The following is an 18120-nucleotide window of genomic DNA, read 5'->3' on the forward strand; positions in this document are numbered from 1 at the left end:
GCCAGTGCTCCCTTGCTAGTTTACAGACACAACACTTGTCAGTCGTGGTGTGTGGCAGAGTGTCTGAACTGCAAGACTAGATGCAGACTGCACAGTCTACTGCACTTCACAGGCTCTGTACTTTAGAGCTACTCATGACACGGCCAGAGATTGACCGAGTTAGGCTTGGCTCAAGGCCTTATGGAAGTGAGTTGAAGTGTCAGATTAGAGTCTGTGCATGCAGACTAAAGCGGTGGCCACAAAGAGGGATATCTTTCATCGTATTCATGAAGCTCAAATCGGGAGGAAAATGGTGATTTTGATTGGATGTGGATGAAACGTTGCCACCCTGAATTGACGAAAGCCTTCAAGGAGGAAATGAGATCATACCACACTTCACCTTGTCACTGAAGATTACTCCCGTTGGTGCAGTCAGAGGCTATCAAACTCAAAGAGTGAATGAATAAAATAGAAGAAATATCAGCAAGATAATGAGCGTAATTAATTTAGATAGCAATGATTCCCATTTAGTTGATTTATCTATCTTTGATGCTGTAAACATTACGTGCAGTACAGGTGTATATCTCTGATCATACCGCACTTCAGCTTGTCAACGAAGATTACTCATGTTGGCAAAGGCAAAGTGAGAGCTACTGTACATGTAGGCTATGAAGGAGAGAATGAAAATATTCACAATTGAATGATATATGCCTAAAAACTAAAACAACAACACAACAACAATAACAAAATAGAAGAAATATTGGAAAAATAATGAGGGTAGTTATTTTAAATACCGGTAGCAATAATTCCCAATCACTAGTAGTTCCTTTATTGCTCATTTTCCATCGCACATGTACACATGCACACAGTATGTGTTTTAATGTTGTCTGAACTCTAATTCAATTAGTATTCACTGTATAATTTGTAAATCTGTGATAGTAATTTTACTAAATATAAATCTTAGTACAATATTATGCCATCAACAGCAGAGCATACGTGTTCAAGACATACCGGTACATGCACTTGTACATTTAAGCCTTTATCATTCCTACATTCTAGATTTGTTTGTGAAAAATCATGAAGCATCATGCAAATCAAATGGCCAACTTCTTGTACATTATGAAACTGTCGTGTTCACCTAAAAGTAAAAAAAAAAAAGGCTCATTTACACAGCCCAAACACCATTCCTTGAAATCATAGATTTTTGAACTGCCATTCACACTACTGGAGAAAACCCATAAAAAACGTTGGTATTTGCTCATTCCGATTTATTGGTGAGTAGTGCGCATGCCCCACTTGGCGCTGCCCTTCACGCTTTAGCACGGAAGCTAGGAGAGTCACATGAGCAAAAAATGGAATCGTACCAAAGCTTCAAGAGGGGGGCATTTACACTGAAAAAATCTGTGAAATTTTGCAGGCATTTAAAAAAAAAAGTTAAGAGGTGGATTTTTGGATTTTAATTAGTGCTGTAACATCACGGATATCTCCAATTCCGTTTAACCGCCAGTCAAAACCGAACGGTTTTCGGTTAAACGATTTAAAAAAAAGAAGAAAAAAAAAAAAAAAAAAAAAAAAAAAAAAAAAATCGTTTTTTTTTTTTTTTTTTTTTTTTTTTTTACCGACTCGGCAGCAGGTCCGTGTGAAAAAGCGGGAAGGGCTTTCATTTAACTGCGAGATGCATTTAAAGGGGCCGATTTGTGCTTGTGAACTTGTAACAAATAATAGTAACAATGTCGTTTTTAGAAGAATGTGTAATATCATTAATGTAAATTAAAAACAGTAGAGGACCTAGGATAGAACCTTGTGTAAAAGTTGGATGAATTATTATTATAAACTACATATTGAGATGATGAGATCTATTACAAAGATTACTTTCAAACCAAGATGACAGACAAATTGGAGTGTTGTTCTAGTATTCTGTTCTAGTTTTGGTCAACACACAGATTACTGAGCTGGGAGACATTGCCAGGCATAGTGCCAGGTGGAGGGGCATAAATCGAAACTTAAAAAAAAAAATTAAAAAAAAAAAAATTATTAAAAAAAAAAAAAAAAAAAAAAAAATTATTAAAAAAAAAAAAAAAAAAAAAAAAAAAATCGGGAAAACGAAACCGTCCAATTGAAAACGGAATCCGCCATGGGCGGTCGGATACCGAACGATTAAACGTTTGACTACAGCACTAATTTTAATTTTTCGTTGTTTGCTGGTAGATGGTACACTGGAATGTGAGAAAATCAATGATTTTGGGGTGCAGTGTAAATGCACTTAGTGCAGCTGAGGTCACTGGCAGTGGGAATGGCTGTAAACTGAGGTGATATTCTACGTTTTGCTCTCGATCCCTCCCTCACGTGACTGAGCATCCTCTTTCTTGCCACATTTCTCATTCTTTCACATAATATGCCTTCACTCTCTCCTTTCCCCATTTTTTGTTTGGCCGAATTTGAGAAATCCACCAGAGATTGAAATTGAAGAGAATGGGGCCGGCTGCAATTATGGAGTAGCTTTGCGAATGGGCATAATAGGCTCTATGCATATGATCAATTTGTACGTCATAGAGATTATTTTGAGTGTGTTTTTTGTGCATAAATTAGGTTGAAGCAAAGTGCAATGTTTTAGGGGAAGGGAAATTTAGACCTGTACATTTAAATTGTACATGAGCATTGTACTTTTGTATGGAAAACAGCTAAAGATATTTAAATAATTCGGCCAACTATTCAGAACTTTCAATTTATCTACAGGATTTTTCGGACTATCATTGTATTTGTAACATTTCAAAAAATTTCTACATGTGAACAAATAAATACTGGTATGTTTTATTACTCATTAAAAATTCCTTCAATAAATTGCTAATAAGGTACAGTACTGCGATGTACATGTACAGTATGGCATGTATTTGAGCAAATCTTACATGTGTATTTCTATCCTGATTCACTAGTCTGATCAATTTTCCATGATGGACTTTAAAAATTCATGGAAAAGTAGTGTACAGTACATGCATTTATACTTTTATTTTACACTGTAGGCCTACAATTGTGTGCAATATATGTGACAGCTGGAATAGCATTTTGACGCTTGTCCTAAAAAACAAGAAAGAGGAAAAGGGGGGAAATTTTGCCCAAAATATACCATTTGCATGTGAGCTCCTGGCAGAGATGACATTGAACCAGCCATGAATGGGATATAATGTACATGTATTATGTGAGTTAATCAGGATATTAGTTGGGAAATTGAACTGATTAGGGGGTGAAATTATCTGGCCATATCAGCCCTATACACATGTCCTGCCATAACATGTCTGTTCACTTTGTGAATGGAGAAATAACCTTGTGTTTTGGAGATCAAAATACAGGCCTATACTAATTATAATTAGAAATTATTGTCCTCACAAAGTTAATCACAAATGTATATAACGACATATATTTTTAAGTAGTTTTGTTATGATACTGTTGTATAATTTTGCCTTTGTAAGTTTGAATAGAAATTTATAAAATTATATAATGATGAACAACATATAAATGCTTCACATTCAGCACTGTAAAATACTTGGTTCTGTCAGGAAGCTGTAATGAATGGAGATACCGTCTCGAAAGAATTTTCTGAGTGAAAAATATTCAAGATTAACCTGGCTTAACAAAAAGAAATGTAACCCTCTCCAACCATCATTTCCATCAACAGCTGTCCATATCAATGCACAGTCCCTCTCTGGAATTCCAAATAGTACGAAATGTTACGCAACGCCATCTGCTTCCCTAAGTTCTCTATTCACTCTTTTGTAAATATATGCAAGCATCGAGCTTTGAAGCCATGCGTGGCACCGAAAAATTAAGTCATGTTCAGTGAAGATGTATTTAGCTATAACATATAAAATACAGAATTAACAACATAAGACCAATGCAACTTTATATTAGTCATCAAATGCTTTTTCCGTTCTCGGATAGCTCTACTGAAGACATGGCCATTTCAACCAGCGAAATCGACCAAGGAAATCGTGAGTTAGAGCGAATGAAAGGTTTTCGTCATCATGATTTTTCTCATCTAATTATTGACATTTTCCGAAAATTTCCGAAATTTGTACATAGCTAGGAAGGTAGTCTAAAAGTTTATCTTCCTAAAGAACTAAATGAAATTGTGTTATATGTTTGCGCATTTATTGATTGAGGGCTAGAAGTTGTCAAGTTATCACCACTATTCACCCCAAATACGGGCCCACAAAGCAAAAGCCGCCGTGCTCACTGGGCTGGGCTGTGTGTGGAAAGGGAGGACATAGTGCTACTAGGGAGCTGTACGGTTTCGGAGGGGGATTAAGGGGATTACGGTAGGGGAAACAAAGGACGCGCGGTGCCACGGATGGCTTCAAAGGGGCCTCTTGGACGGGATCTCCATTCATTACAGCTTCCTGGTTCTGTGATATGAAATTAGATTAAGCATGCTTATATCAAAGTTCTGAAAAAAGTAAATGAAACACTGTAATGCTTGAGTGAAATCGTTTAAAAATGCACATTCCAAAAAGTAGCTTTCACAGAATTGACTACCTGTCTTTGTTATATGACAAATGACATTCCTTGGTAATGGACATCAATTTATTAGGAGCTACAAGTATGAAATGAAATTGAATTGAATTGCAGAGCTGCCGTTCTCCACGATATCCCTTTCAATAGATCTATACATGTGGGTGGAATATCTTTTATTCATGCATTCTGCCAAGGCGATTGTGTAGTGTTGCATTAGTGTTGTTTAAATAAAAATATAGCCTTTATATTGCGGTTGATATATTTGCACTGTCATGCTGAGTTCACGAATAAGTACATACATGCATCTAAAAACATCAAATACTGGTCTATGGTAACATGTGGGTACAAAATAATAATAATCTGAATTGACTAGTTTTCTACATATTCAATATTTTAGAAAGTAAGCTTTCTCCTTGCCATCTAAAGTATACAAGGAAAAGCAATACAAATTAATGGTGAGTGTTTAAATTATTGTATTAAAGAATTTGGCACTTTAACTTTAATCAAATACATTTACATTTTGTAGTTGGGTTCGGGTACATGTATGCGTATTGATTTATTTTATGCAGTGATATAAAATCTTTGCCAATCGCTTAGATGAGAATTTTATCATTCCCTCTTTCCCTTTTCATATTTTTTTCCTCTTTTATTTCACTCATGAATGGTGAAATATATTTTGTCAAAGTTACGTTGTATAATGATACCAGAGTGACAGCCACATAAGAATAGTTAAATACAGGTTGTTGTTTTTTAAATTGTGCGCCTGTAAAATAGAAAACTGTTATTACTGGATTCATCATAGCGCAGTAGAGTATATATTTATATAGAAGATGCGCTATATAAATTAATCTAATTATTATTAATAGACTGCTTATGGTGGATATGTAACATACCATAATTGTACATATAAAAAGTAGGAATAATATGAACTTTTCTGTTTTTATTATTTTTCAGTTTCAAGACATGAGTACAGAGAGAACGACATGAAGCTGGAATACACGGCTCTTCAGAAGAGACACAATGAGGTAAGTCTACTATTATTCAATCTAGTGATTATTTTACACATACAGTATACAATGTACTTATCTGAAATCACTCTACAGACGATTTCTTACATAAAATTTGCTTTCGAAAAATATCATTAATCAAGATTACACAATATATTTCTTCAATATATCTTCAATAATCAATAATATATTATATTTCTTCAATATAAAAAAAAACGGTTTATACACCGTTAATTACGTTATGTGGGATTATGCCTGAAATCAATCTGCTAGCTACCATATCCTGGCTGTGTATATTTTTTCCTGTATATTTCCAGCTAATATACTAATAATACGTCCTGCCAATGATTCTGTTTTTGGTGTGTTTTTTATGTTTGCCAATGAAACTGTTGTTGATACCTGGCATTCTACATGTACATGTATATGGAAACGGTTCAGGAGTATAAAGGAAAAAAAAGAAAACGGGGGTTCCGTCGCGTCATATTATTTGCCAGTGCGTCAAGCGTTTAAACTAGTCTCTAGAAGGCATTTTAATTTTTACTGAGAAACTATTTACATGTAAATTGCAATACCTTTTTGTAGAAGTAAAATTTGAAGCTTTGAATATGGTGTCGCCACATGGAACCCCTTACATTCAAGAGTAAACCATGTATTGGTGATTGGTACACTTTAATTATTTTAGACTATCCTTTTATTCACGTTGACTTCAAATACTAGTACAATGTAGATAACCTTCCATTCACAAAAGGAACACTTATACAGGGTAAGGGCTGTGTCACAGATGTACATTTTTTAATGGCCTGGTTGACCTTACATGACCTGAGAGAGTGTCCACCCAAGGCTTGGTGGAGTTTATTTTCAGAGAGTATAAATGTCTCATTACACAAATTGATAAGGGGGGTATCAGTTTCATGTGGTTGTTGATTGATAGATAGAAAGCTCTACCAGTGTAGTTGATTGATGGATTCAGAGGTCTACCTGTTGTTTATTTTGGTAGACGATGTAGATGATAAGCTACTGTATGTCTCTGCATCAAGTACCATTTACTTTACACTGTATGCAATGTTTAACGTACATGTATATGTTGATTTGTTCACATTTCCTTACTGCTAAGGAAGCATGTTTATATGCCATTCAAAGAAAATCACAAATATGGCAAAACGTATCACTAGAAACTGGTAAGCTACATGTATGTAACAGATGGCCACCGTTCAAGTTTTAGGTCAACTGCATATCAGGTGATTTGTAAGAATACATACAACCACCTCCATTACATCTGGGATATAGAGAGATTCGCCAGAAAAATAATGATGTTTTAATGACGCCACAATATGAACTAATCCTGCCCAAGCAGACTACATCCCATAAGGAATGAACATAGTTGCAATGCTATTATTTCTCAAATTATAATGAGCTTATAGTGGATACAAATGTGATAGCATTTTACACCATTTAAAAAGGGATATGAAACCGATTCTGATAACTAAATTCTTTTGTTTGTGAATACACAGGATAGGGGTTAATGATCAATCAAAGAAACCACACTTTCAAATTGAAATAGGATCAGGGCTTTATATTCATTAAATCTTATGAAGCCTAGTTTTCAACTAATGTACACTGTATGTGCTAGATAGCCTATATATGTAGTTGGATGACAAGTAGTAAGGTTTTATGAATATGGGCCTATGGCTCTGTGGCTTGTAAAGATCACTCATGTAATCACTTAATCACGTTTTGAGTACTTTCATAGATACAATCTTGGAAGTGTAGGGTTGACACTTCATTTTTGTACAGGTTGGTAAATCATGAGTGCTCATGCTTAAGCTAGTACAGTGTATGTGACATGACTCGTTTTGGACTTACCCCTACACTTTACCACTTGAAAAAAACTACAAGGGCTTGTTATTGAAACTAGTCATGGCGTATACATACATGTACATGTATATTACAGACATGTGTACTGCACGTTTGGTAAAAAAATGGAGAAAGTGAAACTGAAAGTTAACGTACTGTTGGTCTAGTTTCCAGTTTTTTGCCACATTGACTTTCAGATGTAGAGTCAACCATTATAAAGGCACCTAAAATCATGAATGATTCTTTTGAATTGGTCTCTTCTCAATGATCATATACATTTACATTTATTTTGTTAAAATTTGCGTCAGGTACGTACGATCACTACCGTATTTGCCGGCGATAAGGCCACACCGCCGCATAGGCCGCTCCCCAACTTTGACATTTCAAAGAGGGGGGGGGGGGGGAAGGAAAAAAAAAACTACCGTAAATCTCCGTGTATAAGGCGCACCTGTGTATAAGGCGCACCCCTATTTTGGGGGCAAAAAAAAACCACGCGGGGGAAGGACCTTCATTTAACATCGAGGTGCAGTTGAAGGTGCTGATTTGTGCTTGTGAACTTGTCACAAAAAATAGTAACTATGTCGTTTAGATCATGCGGGCAATTCCACGGTAACGGAAGGACACTCAGACAAGATTTTTGAACTTCAGGTTCATACTAAAAGAACTGTTTTATTAGTATAAGATGTGAAACAGTACAGATATAATACCTATATAAGTGCCTTTAATTCTCCCAAAAAAAATTGTCATTATAGTTAAGTAGTTTAAGAATGTGCATATTAATTATCTCGGTAACGGAAGGACATAAAAATGGACATGGTTTTTCCAGTTAATTAGTGTTTATCCAAACTTTGTGAAGTTGATGAAGCTTTCCACTTGACTGAAACACATTTTGTTCCCCATAGTTTAATACATACTAATAAAACATTTCTTTTAGTATGAACCTGAAGTTCAAAAATCTTGTCTGAGTGTCCTTCCGTTACCGTGGAATTGCCCATGTGTAAGATCATTAATGTGAATTAAAAACAAATAAACAATACAGTACCTAGGATAGGACCTTGTGGTACACCATTTGTTATAGAAAAAAATTTGAGAAAATAACGTACTTGACAGCCAGGAAATTAACCTTGTTTTTGTACATGTAGTTTGTACATGTACTGTACATCACTGCAAGGATGTCCTGCACGTTTTTGTCAGTGCAAATAAGATTTACAAGTAAGATAACATGAGTATTTTTAAAGGGAAATCTAACAGAACTGCCATGTTTACATGTGCACATGTAGTCAATTTATCTGGTTTATTATGAATGGACAAATCTGTCATTTATATTACTACACAAATTCTTAGGTTAAAAATAACGGCAGCGACAAATTTTGTACTTGAAATATACATGCTCTGTATTTTTTCATAATATTCTTGTTTGACATAATGTATACATACACTGTACATGTACATGACATATATTCCCAATTTTCCATTTACAACATTCATACATTCATGTATGCCTAAATTTTTGCTCAAATTTTAGAGCAAACAACAAATTTGAAAAAAGGGAAATTCAGAAAACAGCTCTCAGTCTTAACGTTTTTGTATTTAACACGTTTTGTATTCTTTTCATCTTAAATTACAAATGGTTTCAATGAGAGATAGGAACCTACTTCAAATCGATCAGATGCAAATAATTTTGATATGATTTGTCATAACAATGCTAAAAACACATCTCTTTAAGTCTTGTTCCTGAATAGCTCTTTTGACCTTTTGCCTTTTTAAATATTTTTTGTAGATTACCATAGGATACTATTAATTTATGAACTACAGCTGTACTTGTATTTTTGTTGTAAGTGATTTGTAATTATGTACATGTATTATTTTCATTTGCAAAGTTTTAATGGTAATTTAAATTGATATAATTTGTAATGCAATTTCTGTTTCCTTTACATATCAGCTATTTTCTTCTAAACCGCTTAGAGGTAATTTGCAATTTGCGGTATATGAATATCTTATTATTATTATTATTATAACAACCGAAAATTAGATTACTACTGCAACTGCACATGTACATTAACATGTACAGTATACAGTATCAAGAATACAGGGAGAAATGCTTGTTCTGACAACCATTACAATCGTAGTTACATGTAGTTACATTGGTTACCCTTGATATAAATGATATTTGATTGATGTTCATTTACTGGTCTGGACACTCTAATCCATATGGATACATTTTGCCTGTGCTTTGCAGAGAAGAATTTGACAGTTGGATAATTAAATGAAGTAAAATATCACAACTGTCCAGGGGCTCAAAATGAACCCCTCTGCAAAAACAAATAATAATAATAATGATGTGTCCTCATTCAAAAAAAATCATGTGGTTGTGATGATGAGCACAGATTACAGGGGAAAGAGAAAGAGAATCACACATATGCACAACCACACACAATTTATTTATTTATTTATTTTAAATGGTTTATTTCATTAAAAAACATTCGCGGCCCGGGAGCCGAATTGCAGTTTCTTTTACAAGGTATACATCAGTGACAAAGTAAAATTACACATAAAACATTATGCATGGTAAAATTATGGTAGTAAAATTGGAATTCAATGTTCTTATGTGCAGATCATACTCTTGTACTTGCTATAAAGGCATTTACTGAAAGCCTCATAAGCATCATCGACATAATGTGCACTCCACCTCCCCTCCCCTATGCGAATCTGCCTGTGCTATCTACATCTTCCGATGATATGTGCATTCAGAGTACGGGCATGCACTTGAATTTCAATGTCTGTATTCTGTGCATACATGTGCTGACTCAGCTCAGCTCAGGCCTGCCTGCCTGCCTCTTGCTTGCAGTTGTCTTCATGTGTTTGACGATCAAACATGTTGAGAGCTGGAAGCAGAGGTGACATGGTTTCAACCACATTGCATGATGGCTTCGGAAAAATGGTCGAAGAAAATGTAATCATCAAGATAGAATAGGAATACAATGCTCATTCCTACCCCCATACATGTTCCTGTGCTTAAGTTGTTATACATTGTTACCTCTAATACATTAAATGCCCTTTGATTGATCGGTCCACTCTCTAAATCCATATGGAAGAATTTGCCTGTGCTTGCCAAAAGGTAATTTAACAGCTGAAATACAATCATAAAAGAACCTATGCATGTTCTGACAACCTTTGCCATTGTACATGTACATATACATTGTAGATGTGCTTTTACCTCTGATGTAAATGCAGTTTGATTGATTATCTACTGGTCCACTCTATTCCATATGGATACATTTTGCCTATGCCTTGCTGAGAAGATTTAAACAGTTGGACAAATGAAGTAAAATATTACAACCTGTCCATTGGCTCAAATGACCTCTCACAAAAAAATGAATAATAATTATGATAATAATAGTAATACAAAAGATGCTGGTGATGATGATAATAACAATAATAACAATTATAATAATAATAACAATACAAATAATACAAGTTTATTATTTAAAAAAAAATCATAATAATAGTGGTGATATTAATGGTAATAATAATGAAGATAAAATAATGATAATATTAACGGTAATCATAATGATGATAATAATGATAATAATATATATGTTTCCAAAAATCCTCACAAAATTTCCCATACCAACCAATTGACAATGGGCTATCCATATTCCATAAATCAGTGGATTATAAGCCATGTTAAACTTAGCTCCCCTTTTATGAATAAGAACCATTGCATTACCGTATCACTGCCTCTGTACCTTTCAAGTGTGAGTCATAGAGGAGACAGTTCATGGACTTCACACTTAATTTAGAAAGCATCTGATGTACAGTATGTCCCTGACCAGAATAAGCTAGCTAGGGACCTGCTTTGCAATCAAAATTCCCTTTTATCTGGAGGGTGTTGACATGGGGGTGCTAGAGTTGATGAGGACAATTGTTTTCTCATATGAAGCTTGCATTCAAATCAATTGAAGATCTTCAGAGAGACATCCTGATGCCTGTAAGGTTCATTGCAGACCTACATGTCATGTACGGTAGTGGCTATCCATTTGGGCGCATGTAGAAGTAGAAGGAGGTCATGAATATGCATGTTTGTGACGTCAAGTCCGATATAATGAATATTCATGTTCGTGTACTGTGCATACGTACATGTACACTGTAGGTCCACATTTTATAGGCCATGCATGAAGCTGGCAGTTGCAGGACAGTTGCACAATTCTCGCTACCCTAAATAGGTACGAAAATCTCGAAATTCGCGAGACGAGGTAATTTTCACTCTCTCGGGTCGTCACTACAACTTCCGGTATAGAGTCCCATCCCGCTGGCGCTAGCGCCTGTGTTCGCTGTGCAGAGTTTTCACGCACGCTAAAATCGATGCCAATCAGTGTAATTTGTACAGATTATAATATGCAATGGAAAGCTTCGGGCAGAATTAGTGACTTTAGCACAAAAGGCCGTTAAACTCTACCGTGAAAGAGAGGGTTGTGATCACGAACGCCTGCACAGGAAGCTGTAATGTCGAAAAGCTATCCCATAATGCAATGCGCGTTTTCAGGATTTTCCCCGGATCTCGGCAGAATCGCTATTTGGGGTAGCGAGAATTAAAAAATCAGAGAGAAAATCTCACCATCATACACGTTTATTGTCTGTGGTTAATTTGCAGTTGTAGTATTGGAGGGTTAGGTATATTTATTATAGTTTTTCTTTTAAATGCATGTTTGGACAAATCTACCCGCAGTATAAATCGTAATATGAATATTCAATATATCGGACTTAACGTCACAAACATGCATATTCATGATATTCTAGATGTGTAGTGGTCCACCTGCAAACCGGTACCCGCAATCAGCTAAAACGGAAGGAGAGACCCGAGGGTTACAGTGATTCAGTTTGTTTTTCGCCTCCCAGGCACAGCTGACACTAAAATTAATAATAAATATCTTTTCTCTTTTTCTACTCTCAATATGATCCAGGTTGTGCAGAAGTACATGGAGTATGCAGACCGGTTCAAGGTGATGGGACAAGTGGATCCTACCACACAACACAGGTTCAGGTAGAGTTACAAACTAGCTCCCCTTCCCTACCCCTCCCATATACCAGATAGCCCCTTTACCTCCACATAAGGTATCATGTTCTGCAATTAAACTATACACACTGTTTTCAAACTGGAAATAGTTTTTTGGGGGAAGGAAATTGGGTAAAGAATATATAAATATATATATATATATATATATATATATATATATATATGTATATATATATATATAAGGCAGCTTAAACATTATACAGGTTCAGGGAGGGTGACATTCTACCCCCCCCCCCCCCTCCCCCATTCGTTTGTTTGCCTCAAAACCTCAAGTTCCGCAAGTAAATCATGAATAAATGAAATGTTGGAAACTTTGTTTTTCTAATGAAAATTATTTATGATACAATTACCCTTACTAAACAGAAAATTATATTGAAAATAATCAAAAGAATATTGGCAGCAGGAATATAAATTGTTAGCAATACTTTTCTAAAATCCTATTTTATTCAAATCACAGCGATGAGTACTAGATTGGGCATAAATCTTTCATTGGCACTTCGGTAAAAAGTATTAGGCAGCTTCAAAACAACACAGTTTCAGGTAGGGTAACAAGCCTACTCCCCCTACTCCTCTACACCAGATCTCATGCTCAGCAAGTAAACTATCAAAACAGCATTTCAAATCATGATAGGCAATGATGGCAAAATTGTAATGTTTTGAGCATGGTCTACCGGTACATGTATATGGACCTCCTTAGGTTTATTTTTTCACATGAATAGAAGTTCAATTTTAGAAATGTATTGTATACAATTTATATTCTTGCTGCCAATATTCTTTATTTTACTTTCAATGATTTCTTTATATTAGAGGTCATTATTGTATTATTAAAATTAAAAAAATAATGGTTTTTAACTTTTTATTCAATAAAGAATTTTTCTTGCAGTACACACCGTAAGCTGCCAAAAACTGTCTATGAATTAGACCCCAAAACACATTTATAATACATAATAAATAACAAGCTTGGATCTACGTCTTATTCATGGGGGATGAGGATGTGTAACTGAATATTTCCTTTTTAACAGTGTTAATGTTATATACATGTATATGCATATGTTTGACTTGAAAGTAATCTCAATGCATGTTTTTGTTGAACTAACATGAATATTATATCATATTTAGCTTGGAACTCTTTGGCACATTTGGTTCATCTAACCAACTTAAGAAAGCATGATTGGTTTGCAGTGCACAAGTGCATTTTATACTATTAATACCGTATATATTACATGTTATATATGGGATACATGCTGAATTAAAAAGAAATATACACCTTGCTTAATATTCTTTGGAAATATTTTGAGACAGTATATTATCCTTGCACTACACATTATATACATGAATGCGTTATCACTATTTTTATGATGGGTCGAAATTACATTGCTTTAGGTACTGTGTATTACAACTATATGATGATTGGAAAAGTTGGGCTAATCTATTTAGGATAGAAAGGATGTGGGAAAATGACTAATGTAATAGGTGGATAGTCTTTCATGGTTGTAGTGGTATGAGGGAATGATGGATTTCAAACAATTCTCTAGTTAATCATCAATCAAATACCATATATGAGCCTTTTATGAGCTCTTTATAGTTTGATAATGTATAATTGATTGTATACTAGTTGGGCAAGTACAATGTAAAAGGGGCATTGTTATTTGAACATATCGTCGCTGTTTTCACGAAGTGACGGTAGTGAAAACAAATTGCATTCACAGCCATGAAAACAATTTCTTCAATGAATACTTCAATCAGGTCTGAAAACATACTTAAAAATGTTCATTTTACAAATAAAATAATATTCACAATGCCAGCCATGAAAATAATTTCTTCAATGAATACTTCAATAAGGTCTGAAAACATAAGTTACAAAATGTTCATTTTACAAATGAAATACTATTTACAATGCATTGCCAGCTGTGAAAAAAAAAATCTTTAGAGCAATTGATCAAAGTCTGAAAAAGTACAGTTGATAGGTCCTATATCACTTTCAGGAAGTTAGGATTACATGTTCTCAATCGAGCATGGTTTTGTGGTTATATTAGCTGAATGAATAAATATGTAGCATCATTTTTCAAACCACAATAATCCAGTGAAATACTAAATTAAGATTATTGAAAGCAATAATGCTGTCCTGTATGCAAAATGACTGAATGTAGAAAATGGAGTCATTATGGATATTCAGTCAACAAAATCATAAACATTTATTTCATAATAATGTTATAATGGGGTATACATGTATATCTTATCATAAAAAGTGAAACATTTTAAATAAACTAATTACATTTACCAGTATGGTGATTCCGTATTAGAAAAAAGATATTGATAATATTTTCTAGCCTAAGAATAATGCATTTGATGAAAATTCTTTTGTAAAGGTATTACAAGAAAGGAATTATTTATAGGAAATGGCCATATTGAGGATTTGTGTTTCTTTCTTTTTGTGAAATAAACTTCATATTGAAGGCAGAAATGTTTTCATGGCATGTTACTACTTTCCATCTATTCACAAAAAGTGAAGCCTCTTTCTATTTAAGTGGCCACTGATTCATATGACACCCTGAATTAGATTTACTATTATCGATCATAAATTTTTGTCAACGATTTATTAGTAGTAGGCTTTAAATTTCTCAATATATTGCCCTCTTTCTGATGTGGAATCGGTCATTAGCTGTTGGGGGAAATGTGTCTCTTGTTTGAAGTACATAATTACAACAAATATTCATGGTGTATATACATTTCTGCTTCATTGACTATGCAAAAACATTTATACGCAAAAAGGAGAATCTAGACAAAAACAATATTATAAGGGATAATTGCTGGGAAAGAAAGGCAATGCCTGATATATTTTGCATAGCCTGAACAAATGGGCAAAACCAAACACGAAGACCGCAATACCAGGGCTTTCAGAATAGCAGATAATAAAGAGAAATGGAGGGCCATGACCGCCAATGGTTGTAACAGACCTAGTACTTGATGATGATGATGATGATGATGGTATACTCATAACTATGTTGTGTACAGCTTGGAAAGTAATGAAATGTTACATTATATATGAGCCATTGCATCTGTTTTTTATTCCTTTTCCTTCCTTCCTTTATTCCAACCCACATGTTTTTTTTCTATTTATTTGCAGATCTCTTCCCATTTCTAGATCTTCATGTAGATGAGAGAGATATGTAGAAAAAGAAAAGAATGTTTGTGTAGTCTATTCACTGCCTGCTTGCATTATTAACTCTCCGACAAAATGGCCGCTACCAAGGCTAAGTTTGACTTGATTGTATTTCTCATATTCGTGTGAAAAGGATTCCAATCTTTTGCAGCAAAACATATTTTTAGTAATTTTTACCATGAAATTACATAGCGGACAAAAATATATTTTCTGGATTGATAACCAAATTCACTGACAATTTTGCAGCAATTACTGTATCCTCTAAGCAACAAAAAAAGAAGGAAAGTCACATTTCAAAATTGCCTGACATCTGACATAGGATTACGGTACAAATATATTTTTTCAGTAAGGTTTTAAAATAGGGGCAATGTTCTCATCTACAATTCATGTATTTCTATTAAAAAAGAAAAGGGGAGAAATTTGGATTGAATGCAAATGTGGAATAAATAAAATAATTCAAACTTCAAGTTGTGCAGCATAAAAAGTGCTCATTTTGGGGATTTGATATTTGAAAAGAATGGAACTCCTAAATTTTGTTCAAGTTTTCATATTAATTTACCATTTCATATATATAATATATCTAAGCCATATATGTATCAAGGTTAAACAAAAATGCGCAGTTGTCTATTTGAACAATGTTGACCATACTACCATGTATAAAAAGCTAAAAAGCATTTGTCTAACTTTATTTGCTTTTAATTAAAATATACATATATATATTTATAAAATGCAACTATTATAAAGTCAGCCCTTTTCAATGAAAAAACAATGTACCATTTCTGGAATTCTTCTGGAAAAATGATTATTTCTTTCAAGTCTTCTTTTTATATACGGTAATGTGTTTTCCATAATTTGTTTACATCATGGCTCTTTGTAATGAAAAAATTGCAGATATGGCTTAGATATCTACATGTATGTTGATGTACATTCATAATTAGTGATACTTTATTTGCATGCACATTTCATATGGTTTGTTGTGTGTTGTTTGAGTTCATTGCATCATGATATGGCACACATGAATAGGTGCATGGGAAACCCCCTACCCCCACCATCTTCCCACCCTCAAATCCTTTCCATTCCCAATGTGTGTATGGTGGCATCTTTCTCTATACCAAATTTGACATTTCTTTTCAGGTTTTTTAATATTTTTTAATCCTCTTCCTGATCTAAAAAAAAAAAATTACACCAGTAAAATAATTGAATGTCTTCTGGTTTTATTGACAGAAAAATCTCACTCCTTCTATATCTATAGCATTTACTTTGTCCTAAAATACGGTGGATTCACAATTAACAGTGCCATCTAGTGACACCAATGTACTGTTAGTAAATTTCACATGGTACATTGTGGGAAAAAGTTGACAAAAATATCAGCTGTGGCATTGTTATATATTATTAGGAGATAAAGGGATTTAATCCAAACTTTTGGTAGGAAAGGTTTCAAAAGCTTAACCGGGGTAAACTTTTGCATTGATTCTAAAAATGTCAGTCTTATTGACTCCACTCGCCTTTTTTGGCACTGTTTGGGCAAAAGTGACCATTTGTATTGATTTTCTTCCAAAATCAGGCAATTTTTTTCCAGTCAAAATAAATTGATGGGTGGGTTTTAACTTCCAATTCAATATGAAAATGTGCACTGTAATCAGAACAATTTATTTCATTAAATGAATTTACACAGCTTGTACCGCTTTGGTCACTTCAATCGATGGCTAGCGTTTTGGTGCGCTGCACTGGTTGAAAAATGTCAACCCACAAACTGAAAAATTGGAAGATTGGCCTGTCATGGCTTGCCTGTTGGGGAGCTGTTAATTGTGAATCCATTCTATGCTATTCTATTCTTGCATATGTATTATCTATATTTTATCTGGTGAGAGCCAAACGGCATTAATTTATCAGCGCTATTTTGAACTGAAGAGTCCGTCATATATATGGAATCTTCCTTTCAATATAATGCAGACAAATTGTATGTGGAAGGATGTGAGTTGATTATGCCATTTTTAGTTTTCATACATTATTTAAAACATTGCAAAATCTTACCAATCATTCTAAGTCAATGGTAGTTCTTTATTGTTCCTTTTTACTTTAAGAATTTTTTCTTTGCACCAATTAACAAATTTTTTTCCTGCACCATTTTGTATATTTAGTTTGAATTATATTCACACATCTTAATAGACTTTTGTATTTGCTAATAATTCATTAAAAATTTGCTGAACACTTCTTTCAAACAGTCACAAATTTCGCTATTATTTCTGCTATTCATTTTCTTTTACTTCCTGAAACACTCCACATTCAAAATAATTTAAATTCATACATTATTCTTGTTACTTTTTACTTATAAGAAAAGAAAGAAGAGTCCCCCCCTCCCCCTCCTAAAAGAAAAAAATTGTATGAATGCAGCCATGCACTTATTTTTTTTATACTCACCATGTCTAAAATAAATGAAGTAATCTACTTTAAGGGAAATAAAAGATAAGTTTATGCTACTTACTCTTCTTCTTCAGCAATTCACAACAACATGGCAAAATTCTTTAGCA

The 18120-nt window shown here is 34.1% G+C and overlaps 1 protein-coding gene across 6 annotated transcripts in view; it reads left to right on the forward strand.

Moving 5' to 3' along the window:
• The window catches only part of LOC577161 (C-Jun-amino-terminal kinase-interacting protein 4), a 67912-nt gene that overhangs the window by 14458 nt on the left and 35334 nt on the right, over nucleotides 1-18120 (forward strand). For 5 of the 6 annotated variants that reach the window (XM_030980978.1, XM_030980981.1, XM_030980979.1 and 2 more), the window contains exons 3-4: nucleotides 5443-5513; nucleotides 12314-12393. In XM_030980978.1, coding sequence (XP_030836838.1) covers nucleotides 5443-5513; nucleotides 12314-12393 — 151 coding nt within the window. The remainder of the gene's footprint in view (nucleotides 1-5442; nucleotides 5514-12313; nucleotides 12394-18120) is intronic. The other variant, XM_030980980.1, reaches the window with a different exon arrangement.

Source organism: Strongylocentrotus purpuratus, unplaced genomic scaffold, assembly GCF_000002235.5.
Source record: "Strongylocentrotus purpuratus isolate Spur 01 unplaced genomic scaffold, Spur_5.0 spur5_scaffold_11, whole genome shotgun sequence".
Lineage (NCBI taxonomy): Eukaryota > Metazoa > Echinodermata > Echinoidea > Camarodonta > Strongylocentrotidae > Strongylocentrotus > Strongylocentrotus purpuratus.